Source organism: Micrasema longulum, unplaced genomic scaffold (genome assembly GCF_059751315.1).
Source record: "Micrasema longulum isolate JH-2025_06_02 unplaced genomic scaffold, ASM5975131v1 h1tg000123l, whole genome shotgun sequence".
NCBI lineage: Eukaryota > Metazoa > Arthropoda > Insecta > Trichoptera > Brachycentridae > Micrasema > Micrasema longulum.
In genome coordinates this window covers 44098-66897 of record NW_028277329.1, presented here as the reverse complement: position 1 = coordinate 66897, position 22800 = coordinate 44098, and the positions used below count along the sequence as shown (strand labels likewise).

General features: G+C 34.2%; 1 protein-coding gene across 3 annotated transcripts; it reads left to right on the top strand.

Annotated features, from left to right (window-relative positions):
* Positions 1-579: 579 nt before the first annotated feature.
* Positions 580-19018, top strand: LOC148284414 (putative pyruvate dehydrogenase E1 component subunit alpha, mitochondrial). 3 transcript variants are annotated; one of them, XR_015824912.1, is made up of 8 exons: positions 580-754; positions 864-938; positions 3297-3465; positions 4907-5130; positions 6028-6199; positions 10089-10238; positions 11775-13404; positions 13605-13830. XR_015824912.1 is itself a non-coding variant. In XM_088240431.1 (8 exons), exons 1-8 carry the CDS (start codon positions 686-688, stop codon positions 18007-18009), a joined length of 1221 nt encoding a protein of 406 aa, XP_088096557.1. In that variant the 5' UTR covers positions 580-685; the 3' UTR covers positions 18010-19018. The 3 variants fall into 3 exon arrangements, 2 of the variants coding, with proteins under 2 accessions (XP_088096557.1, XP_088096550.1); XM_088240431.1 differs by lacking the exon at positions 13605-13830 and adding an exon at positions 17824-19018 and having other exon boundaries at positions 11775-11950; XM_088240424.1 differs by lacking the exon at positions 13605-13830 and adding an exon at positions 14620-14942 and having other exon boundaries at positions 11775-11950.
* The last annotated feature ends 3782 nt before the right edge of the window (positions 19019-22800 follow it).

Here is a 22800-nt window from a genome sequence, read left to right as displayed (position 1 = left end):
AGCGTGGAAGATAAACATGCCAATCACTATAGACCGACAGATCTCTTTACAGACAGAAAGTTTTGCGAAAGGAAATTGAGTAATTTAATTTCGCAATTTTTTTACTTGAAACTTGAAGATGAGTAAAAAATACATTCCTGGATTTTAGTTTCATACAGAACTGTATTTTTCATCCACTGAAAAACGGAAATAAAAATATTCAAACTCTTTCCCGTTCATTCAAAATATTATGTTGAAAGGTTGCTCAATAAATTTGCTTTTTATACTCGTTTAGACAATGCATAATTGGCAAGTCAAAACGCATTTGGGCAAAGCGGCGCATCGCAGCAACACGAAATAAGTTTTTTACTGTTTTGTATGAAACAAATTGTATTATAGCTGCTCTACAGTACGCGGCACTCCATACAAAATTTTGTTGCGCCGCCTTTTCTAGTTGGATTATAAAATAAATATTATTTTTATGTAATTTTTACTCACTGTGAAAATAAGCACTTTTTATATTGTTGCAACATTTGTTCGATTAAAGAAAGAAGATGACTATTTGCTTTCTTATCTCTAAAATACAGAAGAATATTCCGCAGAAATCGACCTTCGCTGCTCTTTAGAGGCTGTCAGTCGCCGCTGTCAAATTTTAGTTTGAATTGCGTGAATTTAATATTAATTTGGATCAAAATTTAAGCGACGTATGAAAAAAATGAGCCGACTAATTCAGAAGTGCTTTAAAATTGCCTCTACCCAGACTGGAAATGCAAATGTTAGTGTTGAGTTTTGATACGTGTAAAATTTTACATAATCCCTTGCCGGATGGATTTATCAATTTATTTCAATTGATTGTTTATTTATTATTTATTAATTCATTTCAGAACGCCATTCCAGCCATAACGACTGCGGCAAAAAGTAATTATGGCACTGTGTCCGAAGCAACTTTCGAAACAAAGGTATGTCAAGATGATAGGTTAAATTAAATTATTATTGAAACTTTTAAATCGGCTCCATATGGGATTCTGCTTCTAGTATTGCTGTCAGGTACGACATCTGACAAATGTATTTAACTATTTACAATTTTAAAACATTAGAGTTTTCTTTTAATTAGCAAGTAAACACGTTTAATGTAATCTTAATTTTTTGTAAACATTGCTTATGTAATCGAAAAAATAGCATAAATATGCTATTATGCATGCATGCATGCATTATTATTGTGCACGCTTATGTAAAGCAATTATCATTTATTTTATAAAGAACGCTTCGAAATCATTAATCTCCTATAATATTTATTTTATAATATGTATAAATTGTTATGCTACAAATGTCAAATAAGTAGGTACTTATTAAAAAATGAGTAAAGTAGATAAAGTTTTGATAAACATTCTTATTTTGAAATCGAAATGCTTCTGCAGATTTTTTGAAAATGACATGTGATGAAAAAACATTGAAAAGCAATATCAAACCAGAGATAATGTAGAACTATTTATCAAACTAAAAGTGTTATTTTTTAGATTACAAATTCACAACTTACAATATTACTTTCTAGTAGAAGTGGGCATTTCGTTTTATTTATAAAAATAGCAATAACAGTTACCGTTTCACAAATTAAGCTGTTTCGTGAAGACATTTAAAAAATAACAGTTTAGTGCAGTTGGCATGGTTGTTATTTGATTTATTCCTTTAAAATAATATAATATCACCTAAATTTATAAAAACAACAATTTACAGATATAATTAACAGCCGGAAAGATCCGTTATATAGATACAAATAAACTGTATCACTCATATGTATATTCACTGTATTTGAAACTGATCTTCTCTTGTTTTATTATGATGACCTTGAAAGCCAATTTGATAATCAAATGTCATTGTAAGTTTTATTTTGTTTTCTTCAATGGTAAATCAACATTTCTTGCTGATATTATTTTCTTTTCTAATCTCATATGTATGAAATAGAACCAGAACCAGTGGTTGGCGCGTTCGTCTACCATTCTTAAGGTCCTGGATTCGATTCCTGGCAGGGGGGATGTAAAATATTGGTTTCGAAGGTGGTTCTACATTGCAATATTTTAATGTTCCTGGACTGGCACCTGAAGCGTAAGGCTGATCACTTTACCTTCCATGTAACAAAAAATACTACGTAAAATAATACGCAGTGCCCTATGCACCATTAGGGCGGAAAGGGAAAATAACGATGATTCATACCTGAATTCTTTTTTTCTTAAAACAGCCTTTTAATGTCAGGGAGTCTCCTATTTTAAGTAACAAAAAGATTCTTAGCTCACACACGGGGATTCAGTATTCAATTTCTGGTGAAATTACAAAATTTTGTATTCTTCACCCGCCTGGACATAGAAAAAACAAACAGTATAATTACCGTTTCAGATACAACCATAGAATTAAGAATAGTCCAGAAACCGCATACGCACATCAAACAGAAGGCGACTAAACTACTCATAAATGACTAGGTTTACGTTTTGACCCGTTAGTTTCTTTGTAGACGTCGCTCAGTATGCAACTCCTGATTTGAATTCAACTATGCCGTGTCCTTTTAAAGTGTAGAAATACTGCTAGGATCTTAAAGCAACAGGATGCAATCACATTTCATGTGTAATTAGCAAATGAGTTTGTATGTAACAAATGCATTACTTAAAAATGTAATTATTTTTCCATCTGTCAGATTGTCGAAGAAACAAGTGTTGCCAGGGTAGTAAATTTTTTTACCCTACTTTGCTCATCTAATGAGAGAACTAATGAAAATTGAACTTTGTATTTAACAACTCTGTGGTGAACATTTGACCGACATTATTTTTGAAACATCAAATATTATTTAACTTGATATAAAAATACCCGATTTATGTCAAATAAAATTTCATTAATTCAATTAATCTTATTTAATGACCCTTTACTTATCTACTCTGTTGTGTCAATCAATATTTCCGCGTGCAGAGAAATTAACAGATTGCTTTTTTTTACCTAACATTTGTGTTATAATTATATTTTTTTATCGTGCAATATTACGCGGCGGCATCACGAATGCGCGCGGCGAAAGTGAGGCATAGTGGGTGAATTATTGGACACAGTCCGATGTATTCAAATATGATTCTACGCTCCTTCTGGACTATTCTTAATTCTATGGATACAACCCAAAGTATTATAAAATGCATAAATATTACTTTCAAAATTAAGACTCAACATTTGACGACAGCCTGTGGTGCAAATTCAGTAGGCGAATGTTTGTCTCATTTAATAATGGTGGCAGATGGAAAGTTTTAAAATTTTGTTAGTAATTGGCGTATACTTGATCCTAGCCATGCAAGCTGCACAAGCTAGATTCAGCTCCGGCCACCACCGTCAGTGTCTCAGCAGAGGAAGCCCTGAACATGTACAAGCAGATGGTCATGATCAGGCGCCTGGAGACAGCTGCCGGAAACCTCTACCAGGAGAAGGCCATCCGAGGGTTCTGCCATCTTTACTCTGGTAAGAACCGCGTTTCTCTTCATTATTGACCCAATTCGGGAGGACTTGGGAGGTTTGTTGTCGTGATTCATTAAAATCATATTATGATGATTTGAATGCATTACTTGTCTATTTGTAGCATTCATAGAGGAGTAACTCACAAATGCTGATTTGAAAGTTACCTAGCTGTAGTAATTACCCCGCGATATTATGTTTATAACAGTTAACTTAATTATGAGAGGGATTTTAAAAATTAAATGTCTGTAACAGGCGCACGGAGAATGAAAAAAATGCACTTTTTTTAAGTAAGTTCCTGGATTTATTTCTGATGGTACTTTTAAAATTTCAGTTTGTGGTTTCAATAACCGTATGCCTTAGATATTTACGTAACTATCCTTACAGAATTAACAGTTTAATCATCAGTAATATTGCCCTAAGTCAATGGGGGGTTTCCCCCAAAAAACATAACGATAAAAATGCATAAATGCAAATTGCATATAAATCGGTCTCTAGCAATTTAAATTACTCATTTTTCATCTGGTAGGTTCTGATATAGCTTTCCCTGATTGAAAATAAAAGATATTGATTCAAAAGAAATAATTACTATTTTTAGGATTTGAAATTAAAGTCAAAATCTAGCAGAATCACCCTTCCATGATGTCACATGAGTCTACATAGAATACAATACTTGATATGTATTTCTGTTATTTAAAAAAATAATTAATTGTGTTTAGCCACGTATAACAGGCCTAAATTATATTATAATTTTTATTAATTAAGTAAAATGTACTATTAAACACTACATTTTTTTTATTTTAGTTTTTTTTATTTATTAATAGATAAAAGTCGACCTCGTGGTGTAATGGTCAGCACGTTTCGGTCAGAGGTCTCGGATTCGATTCCCGACATGATTGATATGAAATATTTTTTTAAAACGGTGTTTTCACACTAGAATATTTCCCTGGACTGGTATCTGAAGCGTAAGACCTTACCTTCATGTAACAAAATGATCGAGACATGCTGCGATTGGTGTACAAATGCAGTGCCCTACGCACCATTAAGTGCGGAAAGGGAATGATGAAGATGACAATTAAAAATAATTGCGTTCTTATGATTTACTCAAATATTTCATTTTGAGGGCCATTTTTGACGAGTTGTAAATAACTCACTATTAGAAAATGGAATCAAGTTGAGGTAGAGTGGAATTCGAACCACGGACCTTTGAGTCATGAGTCTAAGACACTAGCCACGGGACCACAACCCGATTAAATTTTTTTTGCCCGTTTTTTGTTTTTAAATATCCGTATTAAAAAGATCTTGTCTTTTGCCTAATGTAAGACGACATTACAGCACCGTTTCCAGAGGGATTTTTTAGCACAGTCTTTTAATAAAAAATCTCGAAGGAGCCGATGAATTTCAGAAAAATGTTTTGCATAATTGTTTGATTTATTATTCCTCCCAGGTCAGGAAGCTGTTGCCGTGGGTATGAAGGCAGCCATGCGGCCGACGGACTCGCTCATCTCGTCGTACCGTGTGCACGGCTGGACGTACCTTATGGGGGTCAGCCCTCTGGGGGTCCTGGCTGAGCTCACGGGCCGCTCTGGGGGGTGCGCTCGCGGCAAGGGGGGCTCCATGCACATGTACAGCAAAAACTTCTATGGAGGGAACGGAATCGTAGGCGCTCAGGTAACTTTTATTTTATCTCTACCTTGAAAGACTAAAGATGTTTAATGAGTCGCTGGAAGAGATTAAGGAACCTGGATCTATGGCTTCATTTAGTGGGATGGTGATGATTTTCGTTAAAAACAAACAAACATTCATTCATTCAGAAAGAGAAAATACTATTATGTATTACTTAAGGAATTACTAGTTTTGTATGACTATTTACAAAATATTTTGTACAACTATTTGAATTACATTACACATTTCTAATTGTATAACTTTCACTAACACTCTCTGCTAATGGGTCGAATTAGACCCAGAGTGGTATATAAAAATAACAATTATTTGATACAATATTTTGAATTTGTCCGAATGTTTGTAGACAAAAGACTGGATTTCACACTTTAGGGAGTCATTAAGATTAACAAATTACAATTTTCTGGTTTCCTGTTGTAATTTGTTAATTATTTGACAGATTGTTCTTTAAAAAAATGCCTTCAAATTGAAATATAAATTAATATTTTTTAATGTGCACATTTTACTCACCTGGGCTGGTATTCTGAACGCTCTCTAGGGTAAAGAATGCATTGCTAGGATGTAATTTTAGATTTTGTTATTAATAATTTACGTACATTTGAGCTATTTTCTGTCTGTTTTCAAGGCTACCAAACCGTATTAAAAAATATATAAATAAATAAACCTAAAATTACAACCGTTACTTGTTATATTATTTCATGCATTGACGGTGAAAGAAAACAAAATATATTTTAAGGATAGTCATCACATACAAGCGGTGCATGAAAAATTAAATTATCAGTGGCCCAAAATTCATTCCCTGTGATACACCATTGCAAACTATGCAAAATGCAAACAAATCTGGTGACAGAACATCGCTTATCTATTTATTGTTTACATTTTCAGGTTCCTCTGGGAGTCGGAATAGCCTTCGAATCCATGTATAACAACACGGGTGGAGTTTGCTTGGCTCTGTACGGAGATGGCGCTGCAAACCAGGGACAGATATTCGAGGTGTATAATATAGCCAAACTCCTCAGTATCCCGTGCATCTTTGTCTGTGAAAACAATGGCTATGGTAAGTCTACATGATTTTAATTGAATTAATTTCAATTCAATTTTTAATACAAATATCGTCAGCCTAACTTGCAAAACTCGTAGATCCCAAGTTTACTTTTGTTCAGGGGAGAGTAAAAACAGTATTTACTCCAGTAGCGAATTGTAGTGAAGTTTTTTTTTAAAATTATGCAATACTGTACGAGTATACAAGTTTTACACACATATAGATTATTTAGTTAAATTAGTCCTAAATGAAAATTCCAAAATTTAATTTTTTACCATTTGTGGACTTTTGAGTGTTACTATTAGGGGTGTTTTTTTTTAAAAGTGTATTAAAAAAATATATTTATATTTACATGATTTACCCAAATATTTTATTTTGAGGGCTATTTTCAACGAGTTGTAAATAACTCACTATTAGAAAATGGGATCAAGTTGGGGTAGAGTGGAATTCGAACCTCATACCTGTGGTCCGTGAGTCTGAGACACTAGTCACAGGCCACAACCCGATTCAATGACCATTTGGGTTTTTTGAATAACAAAATAAACAATATTAAATGTTAGTAAATAATTGTATATAACTACTGACGTACTTGTCTCTCCGTCAGGACGCTAATTACACCAAAATGCTTTCTCACCATAGTAGAGTTGCACAAAAATATGAAACTGACGCGCTAACAGGACACATGATGTTAGTAGCCAAAACCAAATTCTAAATAAGCAACATTTGAGAGATAAAAAATACATTTATTTATTTAGTAAACGCCCAGAGGGCGCTTACAATATACAGTTAAAAGTACATAAAATATTACAGAAAATAACAAAAATTAAATCATTACTATTACACTTAACATGTAATTCATTCTAAAAAAAAAGAAAAGAAAAAGGAAATAAAGTGAAGATGGGATAGCTAATTTGATAGCAGCAGGAGTGGTGTGGAGCTTGCCAGAAGTCCAACAGCTCAGCATAATTATTAGCAGCTCTGTGAATGCTCACCGGGGGAGGGGAGAATGGTGGGTGAAGTTTGTCCTGTTGTACTCACACTGGAACACGTGTCGGAGTCTGGTGGTCCTTGTGGGCACCCGAAAGTTTATCAGGGATAGTAATTTTGGGCAATCTATTATGGTGCATATCACTTTGTGATATCACACATTAGAGTGAGGTCAGCAATTGTCCTTCTGGTGGAACCTCAACTCGGACATCAAAGTTTGGTAGCAAAATTTCATTTTTCGGTTTACCCTTTTTGAACTGTATGTTGCGTAAAAACATCCGCTGAACTCTTTCCAAGTTAAAAGAATTGCAGCTGTACAAAGGGCTCCAGACTGACGACGCATATTCCAGTTGTGATTTAAGAAAAGAAAGCGGGAATACTTTAAAGTATAAATAATAGAAAATAGTGCATATCATATTGCGAAGGAAAATGGACTGCAGGAAGACGACATAACTCTCGGCTTAAAGAGAGCTGTTCCGCTGTTGCTCCAAATCCTTATTTGGAGCGGCTGCGGACAAAGTAAAAATGGCCATGATGAAAACCAACCTTCACCTTGGAGTGTCATCATAAGAAAAAGACTATATATACCTTTTTTTTATTCTGTAACCAACAAAATAAGTTAAATTTAGTGTATAGCGTTGTTGCACTTTTGATACGTTTTTATAAAATAATGTTTAAATAACAAATTCAACAAAATATTTACTTTTTGGTGCCAGAATTGAACATTAATGTGTTTTAAGAATTCTCCCAACAATAATCCCATTTTCATCTGAAATACTTTTATAATCTTTTTTCGTGTTGGCTCCAATCCAAACCCATCGCACCTGACATACTTATGTTGTTATTGTTTTTATACTGTGCACTTTGCATTCTGTGCTTAATAACCGACCCGTGGCTGAATTCATTATGTATATGTAATAGTATAGTTTCTTCAGATACAACCATAGAATTAAGAATAGTCCAGAAACCGCATACGCACATCAAACAGAAGGCGACTAAACTACTCATAAATGAGTAGGTTTACGTTTTGACCCGTTAGTTTCTTTGAACGCGTCACTCAGTACGCAACTCCTGATTTGAATTCAACTATGTCGTGTCCTTTTAAAGTGTAGAAATACTGCTAGGATCTTAAAGAAACAGGATGCAATCACATTTCATGTGTAATTAGCAAATGAGTTTGTATGTAACAAATGCATTACTTGAAAATGTAATTATTTTTCCATCTGTCAGATTGTCGAAGAAACAAAATGAACATTTCGTTAGTGTTGCCAGGGTAGTAAATTTGTTTACCCTACTTTGCTCATCTAATAAGAGAACTAATGAAAATTGAACTTTTTATTTAACAACTCTGTGGTGAACATTTGACCGACATTATTTTTGAAACATCAAATATTATTTAACATCATATAAAAATACCCGTTTTATGTCAAATAAAATTTGTTTTATATTTTAAGTTTAAAGTTCATTAATTCAATTAATCTTATTAAATGACCCTTTACTTATCTACTCTGTTGTGTCAATCAATATTTCCGTGTGCAGAGAAATTAACAGATTGCTTTTTTTTACCTAACATTTGTGTTATAATTATATTTTTTTATCGTGCAATATTACGCGGCGGCATCACGAATGCGCGCGGCGAAAGTGAGGCATAGTGGGTGAATTATTGGACACAGTCCGATGTATTCAAATATGATTCTGGACTATTCTTAATTCTATGGATACAACCCAAAGTATTATGTATGTATATGTAATAGTACGTACAAAGATAATTATAGTCATTAAATCTGCTCTTTACGGTTATACATACAAATGGGAACTATAATGTGTGATAAAATGAGATTCTCTACAAAACAAGTTTTACAATTGAAGACACGAGTGGATGAGCGTTTACGTTGATTTTGAGAGCGAACGAAGGTGTTATTTTATAACTAATGAGGAAGTTAAGTGTTTTTTTTTATTTATTTGTTACTTTTGGGCACTGTATTGGTTACCGAACAAAGTGTGTTTATGTATACGAAATTCATTTCATTAGTTTTTCATTTTATGACTGCCAAAATAACCCACAATTGTTTTGTGTCTAATAATATGTATTTATTGTCACCGTATTTTTAAAGCTCAATCTGTATATTTTCTTCTGAGAAAATTGTTATCATATTGTAAGATGCTGTTTACGATCTCCCAACTTTAAAATGAATTCATGTTTACACATTTAATCTGCAAGCAACCGAAATAACACCAAGTATTTATCATTATGTATTTATTTACGTTAGAGGAGAAATCCCAAGTAAATTTTACAAACACTTATGTTTGAGTCCCTAGTATTTTCATCTACCAAGTGATAAAAAAAAAAACAGACAAAACAAACTATCACGCCGTTTTACCGTAGGGGTAGACAGAGAGGATAGAATGCCATATCACTCTTATGAAAAATTAATAAAATAAAATAAATTTAAAATGTTTTGAGTATGTTCGCAGACAGGATGGATTTCCTTCCTACAGATCTAAATTTGTTGCAACAGAGAGGGAAAACATTTTCGAGAAGGGAATATGGAAGTCTAGGCATTTACAGGGCTTATGACCTGTCATTGGACTTTGTCCGTAAATAAATAAATAAATAAATTGGCTGGTTTAAGTGGCCACTTTACGCTCTGTAACATTCACCATTCTGCCTGGTTTAAACATCCACATTTCTTTAACTCTTCCATCTCTTGACTTTTGTGTGCAACAAATTTAGATCCAAAATAAATTACTTTTTAAATTCATTTGGAAAAAAAATATCAAACAGTGAATATTGAAAATGTATTTAATTTTTGTTTTTCAATACCTGTATTTCAAAATATATCGTCTTTCGCTTAATGTAACTTGACGTTTTAGCGCTCTCTCTAGTCTCTCATTATTTTTTTCTTTTTGTTTATAGGTATGGGAACCAGCGCGGAGCGAGCGTCGGCCAGCACAGCGTACTACACTCGCGGAGACTACGTTCCCGGTATCTGGGTGGACGGTATGGACGTGCTCGCCTGCAAGGAAGCCACGCGCTTCGCCATCGAGCATTGCACCACTGGGAAAGGTAAATATGCGTAACTTGCTCGCTGACCTCTCCGTAAGAACATTGCTGAGGGCAATTACAATCCGAAGCCAATTACAATCAAAATGCTGCACCTTCACTATGACGATATAGTTGAAGATAAATTCTTCCGAGCGATTACAAAAATACTCGAGTTTTGGGTAAGTACATCGGTATGTACATATGTCGATACGCTGGAAGGGACAAAAAAATTATTCGAGCGAGCACTTTTTGTTCATATTGCGATTTATTTCAATTTTAAATCGTTTTGGCTACTTTTGTAAATCATCATCATCATTCCCTTTCCGTACCTAATTTATTTATATATACGCTCACTAGGCATTTTTATGGACACATTTATGCATAGAAAATTATTTTAAAGGAAAGTAGAAAGACAGTTCTATGGTTATTAGTATGAAAGAGTAAGTTTTGTCTGAGGTTTCTAGTTGGGATATTTAATTTTATTGAGCTCAGTAGTTAAGGCACATCAAAGAGTGAGTTGACTATTTTAAATAGGACTAGAAGATCGGATTTATTTCGACGGTCTTGAAGAGAAGATATATTTAAGCTACTTTCTAACTCATTAAATGTATATTGGTCTCTAGAAAAGCCCAACCTCCAGCCTATCCCCAGCCCCAAATGCGCTGACCATTACATCACGAGGCCTTGAAGTGTGACTTTTGTAAATACAAAAGCGAAATAAGTACATTTTGTTTTGTCACAGAACTCGAATAAAATTTGGACAGCTAAGCGCCATCTAGTGTTTAAGTTTGTAAATCTGAGGAAATTACAGCGCATGCATCAGATCATTTCGATACAGAGATAACTAGAATTGACTAGAGTTTTGCCATATCTAAATTGATTTGTAACAAATAGTTATTTACATCACCTCGAGTGAAGTATATATTAGGTCTACAAATAAGTTTCCTCTCTTTTTTATAAAAAAAATTGGGCCATTATTGTGAAAGAACGGAGCCTTATGTTTTATTCCAAGTATTGTCCATCGCTTGCCACTACTTTTTCTCATCTTTCTGCCAGCATTCGGATACTGCGTGCGATGCTTCATCTTTTGAGGCTATTCGCAAATTGACCCAATGTTTGGTATCTTCATATGATGCGAAGTGCTGCTCAGCCAGGCCGTGTGCCATCGATCGGAACTATTAGTATTCCGAAGGGGCGATGTCTGGTGGATGCGGCGAGTGGGGTAAAACTTCCCAATTGTGTGTTTCCAAATAGGTTCTGACCAGTGCCGCAACATGTGGATGAGCATTATCACGCAGGAGAACAACTTTGTCGTGTTTGAAGTAGTAGTGGGCGCTCTTTTCCTCGAGTGCTCGACTCAATATAATCGATTACGTTCGGTAGACAGCTCCAGTAATGGTTTCGTTCGGTTTGATCAACTCATAATACACGACACCGAGCTGATCCCACCAAATACGCAACAAGATTTTTTTTTCACGAATGTTTGGCTTAGCTCGTTAGTCTTCGGTTATAAAGGAAAGGTCGGTGAATAACATGTCGGTGTTTGTTGTGTCGCAGGCCCCATTGTGATGGAGATGGCCACCTACCGATACTCCGGGCACTCCATGTCCGACCCGGGGACCAGCTACCGCAGCAGGGAGGAGATCCAGGAGGTGCGCCAGACCAGGGACGCCATCAGCCACTTCAAGGAGAAGATCCTCAACGCCGGGCTCGCCACATCCGACCAAATCAAGGTATCGCCAGTCAACACACAAAGCGTTCAGTATTTATTTAGAGAAAATAAAGGTATAATGTGTGTTTAGTTAGGTTTATATACCTTAGATGGACAATGGAAAATGTGGGGATAATCATGAGAAGATGTATTAATGTAAAAAATCTGAAGTCCGTATGAGAAGACAGAGCTGTGAGACGTTTCTCCTTTCTGCCTACTCCTGTTGGAAAAGCGTGATTCTCTCTTTCTCTTAAATTACAGTTTAAGGATACAAAATTATGAGATACTTTTATGACTAAATACTTCTAATGGTGACCATTTTGAAAGCGCACCAAAGCCGAGCTAAATAAATCAATTTACTTAGTGTGTTTGTTCGCAGGACAGTGGAATTTGGGGATCGGAGAATCGATATCTGCATTTGTTCTGAAACTATTTAAAGGGATTCATGATAACATGTATGAATGTAGAGGAAGCGAAGTCTGTATGCATGCAAAGACAGAGTGACATGGCATTCTATCGCCTCTGCCCACCCCTAAAGGGAAAATGCTTAATGGTTTGTTTCTATTCAAAGAGAATATACTGTTGGGTTAAAAGCAAAAATTTGAGATGTATTGTGGTCCCTTAGTATGTCGCAAACTCTGGATAGGAGGCTCCCAGCTCTTATTTTTAGCTCCGAGTTTATTGGATAACCCCATGTTTGGTAAGTTATTCTAGTCTGAAACCACTCTGCTGGAGAGGAAGTTTTCTTGGGGTCGAGGTGTAATTAGGGAGGATAGGACTTCTAGTGATGAGCATATTTACACTATTATTATTAAAAATGAGGAGCAGTGCTAAATTAACTCCTGATGTCACTACGACCTGTGTATGTATTGTGACGGGTCCCTAAGTTAGTAACGGGTAAGTTAATCCTCACCTTCCGAGCCTAGGTATTTAAAAATCCGGGTTACACTCTGACACGCTTAAGGAATGTTCATTTTGGGTTAATATTTTTATAGAAAATATCTTAGAAATATCCACAATAATGTCTATTTGATCTGTATTTATGTAGATTGTTTATAAAGTAATTATCTTTCAGAATAGTTCAGTTAGTTCAATTTTAGTTATGTAGTAGTTATTTTTACTGTAGGAGAAACAGGCTTCAAGTAAAATTTACTGTAAGTAGTAAACAGTTTACAAACAAGACTGCGCAGAAAGGAATCTGTATTTAAAGCTACTAGGAGAACTATAGACTTGTGTTATAAAATAGATTTTGTGCTTTGTAGGGTAGAATAGACATACAGTAAAACCTCGTTTTTACATTTCTCAATTTTTAGTTTAACGCTTTTTACTCCGAAATGATCAGGTCCTATTTTTCTTCACACATTGTCATACAAATATTTCCTCCAATTAATGTTTTTTTTTTTTACATTATTCATCACCCTGTGGGTGGTATTTTCACTAAAAAGTGATTAATTTGAAGATTTTTTTTTTAATGCGGTGAAATAATGGCCACACTGATGATTAAACGTCAAATGGTGTATAAAACTGCTTCAAAAACTGAAATAAAACTAATACAGTTTTGGTCAATTCAACCTATTTATGTGTTTTGGGTAGTGCTTAAGGTCGCAATAATGTTCTAAATGAAAATCACCATGTTTGATTTCACGTGTTCATATTTTTCGACGTTTAATCATCAGTGTGGCCATATATGAAGCAAAAATTAGTCACATGGAAAAAATTTATAACCCAAATTAACCACTCTCTAGGAAATAGAGAAGATTCATAATTTTACATTTTAAATTTTTCGGAATTCATTTGATGTGTCAAAAAAGCCAAAATTATGTCGTAAAAACGGCGCAGTGGCCCGCGGGTTACCGCGTGTGCCATACGAATGAAGAATAAAGCAGGTAAACAACTAAAAAAGAGTAAATTATTGACTTAAACTAAATTCAAAGCAGGTGCAGTATAATTGATATTTTCGGTTAAGTGTCTTATAGTCTATAAGGTTAGTTTTCATTTTAACAAAAACGACATATTGACATGTTACAAAACATGACACACGATTGACAAATGTTTAGGAACAATAAATATCTTCATATCAATAAATTGCGATGCTTATGCATTAACTTTATAAATTGCGATGCTTATGCATTAACTTTATAGTTTAAAAATGTAACAATAGCAATATTGAAAGTTATAAAAAAGATGGTATTAAAAGTTGTCAAAAAGTTAAACAGTTTTTCCGCTATCTATATGACAGTTGTTTTTAGTGATGCCATAGATAAAAAAGTGATACCATGTAAATAAAATTTCCCAACATTTAGGGGAAAAATGTATTTTGTGCAAATTCTAAATTTTATTTTCGTTTTTTTTTAGTTACACATATAAGTTTAATGTACTGTTAAATTAAATTAAAAAAATATTTTTATGTAAATCCATTTTCTTCCATACATTTTTCATTTCCTCACTTTTGCGTTTTCCTCAATTTTACACTTTTTTTTCTTGCTCCCTTGAAAAACGTAAAAAGGCGGTTTTACTATAATATTTTTTATTTATAAAATGTTCGTAATTATAATTCGTAAATAAATGTGTCTGTATTCTGAATCAATTAAGACTCGGATTCAGCTACGGGCCACGCAGTGTGTGCGTCTCTCTGGAATATGGAAATAACTTTCAGAGATTGGACGGCCAATGTGTGTTTTTATTTTGCAGAAGATCGACGCGGATGCCAAGTCCACTGTCGACGAGGCCGGAAAGGCCGTCAAACTCGATAAGGAGATCGGCTTTAACGAACTAACGGCCGACGTTTACTCTAACTGTCTCGAGCCGGACATTCGCAATACTCTTCCCAATAATCCTCTCAAACACATCAATCTCTCCACTCCGCGAAACATGTAATCGAACAGAAAAAATGCATCACAATTATTAAATATAATAATCATATTCGTACAAAATTGAATTCAATAATAATTTGTTATGAATTATGTAAAATATACTCATTTTTGAAAAATATATTTTCTTGAATATTTAATTAATCGCAAAGTCTTTTTAATCAAATCTACAAGTTCTGCGGTTGATTTTTAAAATTTTACCTATTCGGCTAACAATCTATCGACTCGTTAAATCAGTGCTTTTCCAAATTTTATTAATATTGATACTGTCCCGATTCAAGAAAATTAATCAAATATTTATCTAGCGGTGCTTTTTATTTTAATATTATCAATTGCGACAATACCTTTTTTTGGCTTTCATCGCAGTTGTTTACGAAGGTTTCTAAAACCGATCGGGTTGTGGCCCCGTGGCTAGGATTGTGGTCTCACGGATCAGAGGTCCGATGTTCAAACCCCACCACCCCAACTCGATTCCCTTCTTCTGATAGTGAACAAATTGTTAAAACTTTAACTGGAGATTTGAAAGGCTTCGGTATCTTCGAATGTTATAAACTTTAATATTTCATTTTTCTCTCATATTAATGGGATAAAAAAAGACCCCAATTGATTTCTTGAAAAGGGACAATATTTTCTGTAGTGTATTTTCAATTTGTTGAATTGGCTTTTAACATCAGTGATTTAAAATGAAAAGCGATAACTCTAGCATACATTTCATCTTGATACATCGTGGAAGATCAAGGTATATAAAGTAGTTTGAGTGTGTGTTCCCCATGTTATATAATCCCTTACATACTGACAGGTGCCTTATGCTGCTCGGCACATTATACGCTTTTTAATTCCAATTGAAAATGATCATTGTAGGTATCTTGATTTTAACAATCCCTTAATATTGTTCAAAGAGAGTCCGTTGAGCAACAAAACTATGTTTATGTTTAACATTTTAATAGTTTTCACTAGCTCATAAAATATCCATTAGCTTTGCCTGTAATTAATGTATTAGTACTAGTAGTTCACGGGCATGGGTGATTCCTGGTTGTCACTGTAGCTGCGTCTCTGTACTAAATAAATATAAATTAATATTTCTCGAATAAATAAATAATTCAGGGAAATTACTACCGTGAGGGAAAACATTTTTAAAAAGATAATATGGAAGACTAAGCAAATGTCTATAAATACCCATATACAGATGTTCATTAAACCCTGTCACATCCGAAACCACAAAGATCAGTATCAAGAGGACATATTGGCACATTAATATAATTTTTTTGAACTAATAAAATTTAAAAAATAATAATAATAACCGCACGGCCGCGTTTACCTCACTTCTCCCCTGCAGAAGTAAGCAACCATTTGTTTTTTTTAAATATTTTATTTAAAAAAAAAAATCTTTGTATTAAATATTTTTTTAAATATGGTAGTATGTCTTCTTGTCGATACTGATCATCGTGGTTTTGGATGTGACAGGGTTTAAAGTACATCCTGTATACAGGGCTTGTGACCTGTCATTGGCTGGTTTAAATGATCACTTGACACATTACTCAACAGTTTTCCCTCTTTGTTGTGATAAATTTAAATCCTGATAACTTCCTAAGGGATGGAATCAATTAGAATTACATTTCATATATCCAATAACAAGTATCAGTCAAATAAACACAATTTATATATGTATATATCTGTACCTCAGAGGCAGACGGATGCAAATCCAGACTTTGGTGAAATGACATTTCGATTTTCCCATCCAGTTTATGATCATGTCCATTGAATTTGAAGAAATGTAAGCCTTATAATGAAAGAACCAATGTATTAAGATTCTGAAAAATACAAATTAATGCTCTGGTATAGATATATACTAATTATATATCATTCAATGTTATTGTTGCTCTCTGTCGGCATTTACTGTTCTGTAATTAATCAGTCTGGCTTACCATTGAACTTCTAAGGTTTTATTTGAATTTCAAAATACAATAGTAAAACTGTCTCGTGGATTAGGAGCAATTCACACCGGCTGTGGAATGAGGATTTTAATTTTTCCACCCCCTTTGTGTAAACTGCATAATTAGTGCGTATTTAGTTTAATATTTTCTAATATAACCAATTTGCTTCATTACTTCAGTAAATTTGTAGTTCATTGTGTACATAATGACATTTAATGCGTGTTTATTTTGCCATTATAAAATAATATAACTTGTCTTGTGCTTTTTTGTACCTCTTAACGTAAGCCATCGTCATCACTAGTGCGCTAGATTGATAAGCTCAATAATTGTATTTATATGTTGCATGTTATTCACTTACTGTTTTCAGGGTTATTTACTACAAAATATTCCAGTCCACAGTGAGATGATGTCACCATATGAAATGTGTATTAATTATCCCTCTGTTAAGTTAAAATATAGCCGAGTCACATTCAACTTTTTTAATCAAATTGTATTTATCGAAAATTTTGTTCAGAGTACTTGGGATACTTGGGATTAATTAAAATTTTGACATACAAAACGATAATGATAGTACCATAGTACACCACTTTGGAATTTCATTAAGATTCTTACAAAGGCATGGTGATTACACTCACTCTTTTGGTGCCAGTTTGTAACCATTTTTTTAAACATATTTTTTTTCTTGGATCTTAAATCACCTCTTTTTATATGACTAGGGACTAAGTATCGGCCTTATTTTAGTTTAACAAAATACAACATTGTGTCAATGACGTATAATTAAATAGACACGTTACAAATGTTACGTTACGAATTACACAGAAATATGGACTAAGAATGTATACCTGTTTATTACACTTGTGTGTGTATTGTGATTTGCTATCTTTTTATTTCGAATTGCCGATGGAAACGCAAGATTTGCAAATTATGACATAGGGATAGTAAGAGAGTAACGCATCTATTTATTATATTTCAGTGTTACTACACTCTAACATGCTAACACTGCAAGTTGTCCAGTGACCCCCGATTGCATGGGTACGTTGGTATTAAACAACATTATCTTCGTTTCGTACTAATGTTTTTTTTTTCTGCAGGACGTGGAACACGAGGTGAAGAAGGATGTCGATGAGGCGACCAAACGTTCCAAGACTGATCCCGAGATCCCACTCTCGGAACTGTCTGCTGATATTTACTCTAAATGCTACGAACCAAATATCCGCAGCCCCGTACCCAACGCTCCCCTCAAACACGTAAACCTATCCACTCCTCAAAACATGTAAATGAATTAAAAATACAAAAGACTCGGGCTGGCTATATGTTGTCGTATTTACAAAATTTAAAATAACCACATAGAAGGTAGGGTGTGGTTTCAAAAAATTTGGGTCAGTTTGAACGATGTAGTAAAACTACTTTTTTCTTACACATGGAAAATTAGCAATCGATAAAAAACAATAATACTCTCCCAATAAGCAAAAAGTGATAGGCTTGTTAATAATTTAAAATGTCCCGCAACATTTTTTTAAAACAAAATATGTCCAGTTTTACGCACTGTTACATTTTTAATGAAATTAGTGAAAATCAGGAACTTGTTTTTTTGTTGTTCAATTGTTTATCCGTACATGACTTGTCCCAGTAATGAAGCATTTGTGAATGACACAAAATACATGATTATTATACAAACAATCACTGATAGTTTTATACGCTGATTAACAGATGGTTTTTATTGATTTCGGCTGTACTGGAAATATGACCGCCATTTTAAAATTACATACAATGAAATAAGGTATTATTACTTGATGTAATAAATATGGAAATTAGATAAAAATATATTATTTCCGTACTCAGGAAGCACTTACTAGCAATATTGTAAATTCTGCATATGTGGTATTTATGAAAGATAGTTCTAAGCTTGTGAAACTCGTTAGTCAATTAAAATTTATATATTTATTTAGGTTTTTAAAATGTTGATAGCCATGGGCAATATACTACATATTTATAAAGGACTGCTTCCATATTGCTTTTTTAATACTCTTTCTGTAGATTCATTTTATCTAAATTATTTATGAATGTTTCCAAGGCAATATTTTGATATTAATTTTTTATTATGTTGTTAAATTATTAAAAATACTTTGGATATTATCGCAATAATATTAAGGTTAGGATCATTCATGTGTTTTGGTAGTTTTATTTTATCATTTTCCTCACATTTTGAAGCAATATTTTGTATTTTTTATGAGAGATCTGTATGTAAGCAACTGAAGGAGCAAATAATAAAAACAATGTACATAATAATTATTCTTTTATTTATTTTTGAACAAAATTGAAAAGGAATATACAAACATATATAAATAACTGTATAAAACACCGAATAAAAATATATTTGTAATTGTCCAGTTAAGTCAGACTTCGTCTGCCTTCAATTGCGCATACACGGCACATATCGTTGTGATCGTAGAACAATGACGGATGTGCGAAAAATTACTTTAGTTTGATCTTGAAAAGGTTTGATAAAGACTTTATACTCCAGGTTTGGAAAAATAGGATACCAAAAGTATCAAAGGATATACTTTTCTACTTATCTATATCTATTATATAAAGTGTCAAAAAAGAAATTAAACAGCTCATGTAAAATTGAAGAAAATCACATGTGTCATTTTACGATAATGACGATATTACAAGTTCTCCGATATAAATAATTGTGTATATTTTCACTGAAATAAGTAATCTTTTAAGCAGAAACCGATATGATTTTTTTTTTTTTTTTTCCATCCTAAGAAGGATGATTTCTGCCAAGAGTGAAATTTATTTATAGGGATAAAAATCAAAAAACATTTAAAAAAATAAAAAAAACTAAAAATTTATCATATTTTTTAAGAGGAAGCTTCCTATATGGTGGATAATTTCAGGATCAAGGATGGAGAGGAGTGATGCTATGTTAATAGGGTAAGGATATTTTTTTAAGGAGGAGTACATATTATGTTTGTCCCTTATTGGACAGCCAAAGAATATATGGTCTGGAGTCTCATGGTCCAAACCACATTCACACCATGGACTTCCTACAATATTAATTTTGAAAAGGTGGCTATTAGTGCAATAGTGGCCGATTCGTAGTCTACTAATGTTTGAGATTAATCTCTTAGACAATTTTTTTGTGTGGAACCAAGGAGAGCTTGGTATGCTCTCTTGGATATCTTTATAGAGAGTTCCCTTACATTTGGAGGTAAACTTCCACTGGGTCTTCCATTGTCGTTTTGCCTCGTTCTGAATTCGAGGGGACATGTCGGAAACACACACACAATACTCAAGAGGACGCGAGCCGTCTATCGCAGCCGCTTTCGCCAGTTCATCTACCATCTCATTACCTCTAATACCAAGGTGCGATGGGATCCAGACTATGATTAGCTCTCTACCAGTTCTACTGAATTTCCAACTGTTAAGTCTTATAGAACAGAGTAGCTCATCACTTGCGGATTTAGAAAGGTTGTTGGAAATAGATTTAACCGCACTTAATGAGTCTGTAAATATTACAACATGTGTATGAGGGAGAGATAGACAGAAATGAATAGCTTCTTGTATAGCCAGACATTCTGCTGAGAAGACGGAGGGAGGACTAGGGAGTTTGAATTTGCGATCTATCGCCAGTTTCGGGATGTATATTGCGGCAGTACTAAAGTCATTAGATGGTAGTTTGGATCCATCTGTGTATACAAATAAATGGTTTGGCCACTTGGTTTTGGCCAGGTTGGTAAATTGTAAATTAATAACCTCTGGGGCCATAAATGTTGTTTTGTGGAGACCCATATTTTCTATACAAATTGGTGTGTGGATAATAGCATCATATGGGATTCTGAAGAATGGGAGGATATTGTGGTGGGGAAAGAGAATATTCATTTCGACTAGAGTAGTAATGCTTTTGCAGAGAGGGGGCTTGGAATTTTTATTCCAAAACCTTTTCTCGTCGTATAGGGTGTTTAGATAGGTTATTTTAACAATAACAATATTTTCCTTTTGTGGTAGCCGTTTTATTATAAATTTATCGGAAAGCAGTTGTAGTCTAATATTTAGAGGCATTTCTAATGTTTCAACTTCAAGGGAATTCACAGGGGAAGACTTCATTGCCCCTATTATTAGTCTTAGACATTTAGATTGGACTCGTTCTAGTTTTAGACTTAAATATTTAGGGAGAGGATCCAGTAAAAAGCTCCCATAATCTAATATGCTTCGAATAAAGTTGTTGTAAAATATTTTCATTGTTGAAGGGTGCGATCCCCACCATACTCTGGATATAGCTCGTAGAGGGTTTAGATTTTTCTCGCATTTTGTAATTACATAGTCAATATGAGCTTTCCATGAGAGTTTCCTGTCGATAATCATGCCCAAAAACTTAGTGGTACTCGAGATCGGAATCGATACTGAGTCAACGGTAAACTGCGTTATCGGTACTTTATGTTTTCTAGTAAAGAAAATAACATAACTTTTTTCAGGAGCAAGATCAAGACCGTTTCTGTTTAGCCATTGGTTAAACATCTTTAATCCCAATTGCAAAGACTGAGGATTTAAAACAGCATTTGTTTCTAACATAGAGGACAATATCATCAGCATATTGAAGGATACACGTATAAGGATGGACTATCTTCTTCAGGTCATAACAATATATGTTGAAAAGTATTGGACTAAGAACCGATCCCTGCGGAAGGCCTTTCCAGATTATTCTTTTATTTATACGTTCTAGTCCCGTGACATAAATTGTTCTTTCCATCAGAGAATTTAAAATAAGGCGGATTATGTTTGATGGTAATCCAATATGGTATAACTTATCTTTTAGAATAGGGAGCTTTACATTATCGTAGGCTCCGACGATATCCAGAAAAGCGGCAGTTAAATATTGCTGACTAGAAAATGCAATTTGAATATCTGAAGTTAAAGCACTCAGGTTGTCCAAGCAGGATCTTGATTTCCTAAAACCAAACTGTGAAAGAGGGAGAATTTGTTTATTTTCAACATACCATTCAATCCGGTTTTTCACTAGATGCTCGAGAATTTTTAAAAAACACGATGATAATGCAATAGGTCGATAGTTTGCACCGTTATTTGGGTCTTTATTTGGTTTGAGTATTGGGATGATTTTTTGCTCTTTCCACGCCTTGGGGATGGATCCATTAGAAAAAATACAGTTATAAAAATCTAGGATGTATTTAAGGAATATTTTAGGAAATTTTTGAAAGAAGATATATGATATCTTATCCATCCCAGGGGCGGAGTTAGATACTGACTTTAAAACAATATTAAGTTCTTCTAATTTGAATGGGGTACTTAGACAGGGGGTTGTTGCCATTGGAGAGGTTAGTGAATTGGGTTCTAAAAATTTCACTTCGTCTTCATTAGGGACATAAGAAGGGGCCAATTTATTTGTGAAGACTTCTAACCACTCAGTGTTTGGCGCCCTTCGAGATGGTGGGGTGAAAGCAGATCTATATCTTTTGATTTTCTCCCACACCTCTGTTAAAGGGATGTGAGGACCCAATGAGGAACAAAAGTTATACCATCCCTTGGGCTTCTTGCTCCGTAAAAACTTTTTTGCTTTCGCCTGAATTTCCTTAACTCTCAGAAAATTCTCCATCGTTGAATTGTTCTTATAAGTTTTAATGGCGTCTTTCCGTTCCTTCACAACTTCTGTGCATTCCCCGTCCCACCATGGAGCCTGACGGGTAATTCTGCCGGGTTTGGACACTGTTTTCAGCTGCTGCCAAAACAGTGTCCAGTAATACTGAAAAGGTGTCACAGACATCACGGGAGTCAGAGACAGAAGGTAGTTTTGGGGTTTTCTTTTCAAGATACTCGGAGAAGGCGAGCCAGTTCCCTTTCCTAATGTTGTATTTACTCTCTAAGTTTATTGCTATTTTTTTAGTACTAGCAGATAATGAAATAATTATAGGGAAATGATCACTCGAGTGACTGTCACTCAGTGGTGCCCATGAAGAAGAGATAGCAATTTGAGGAGAGCAAAGGGACAAATCCAGCGCACTAGGATTTTGATTAGGAAGGCCTAGTCTAGTAGCTGATCCATCATT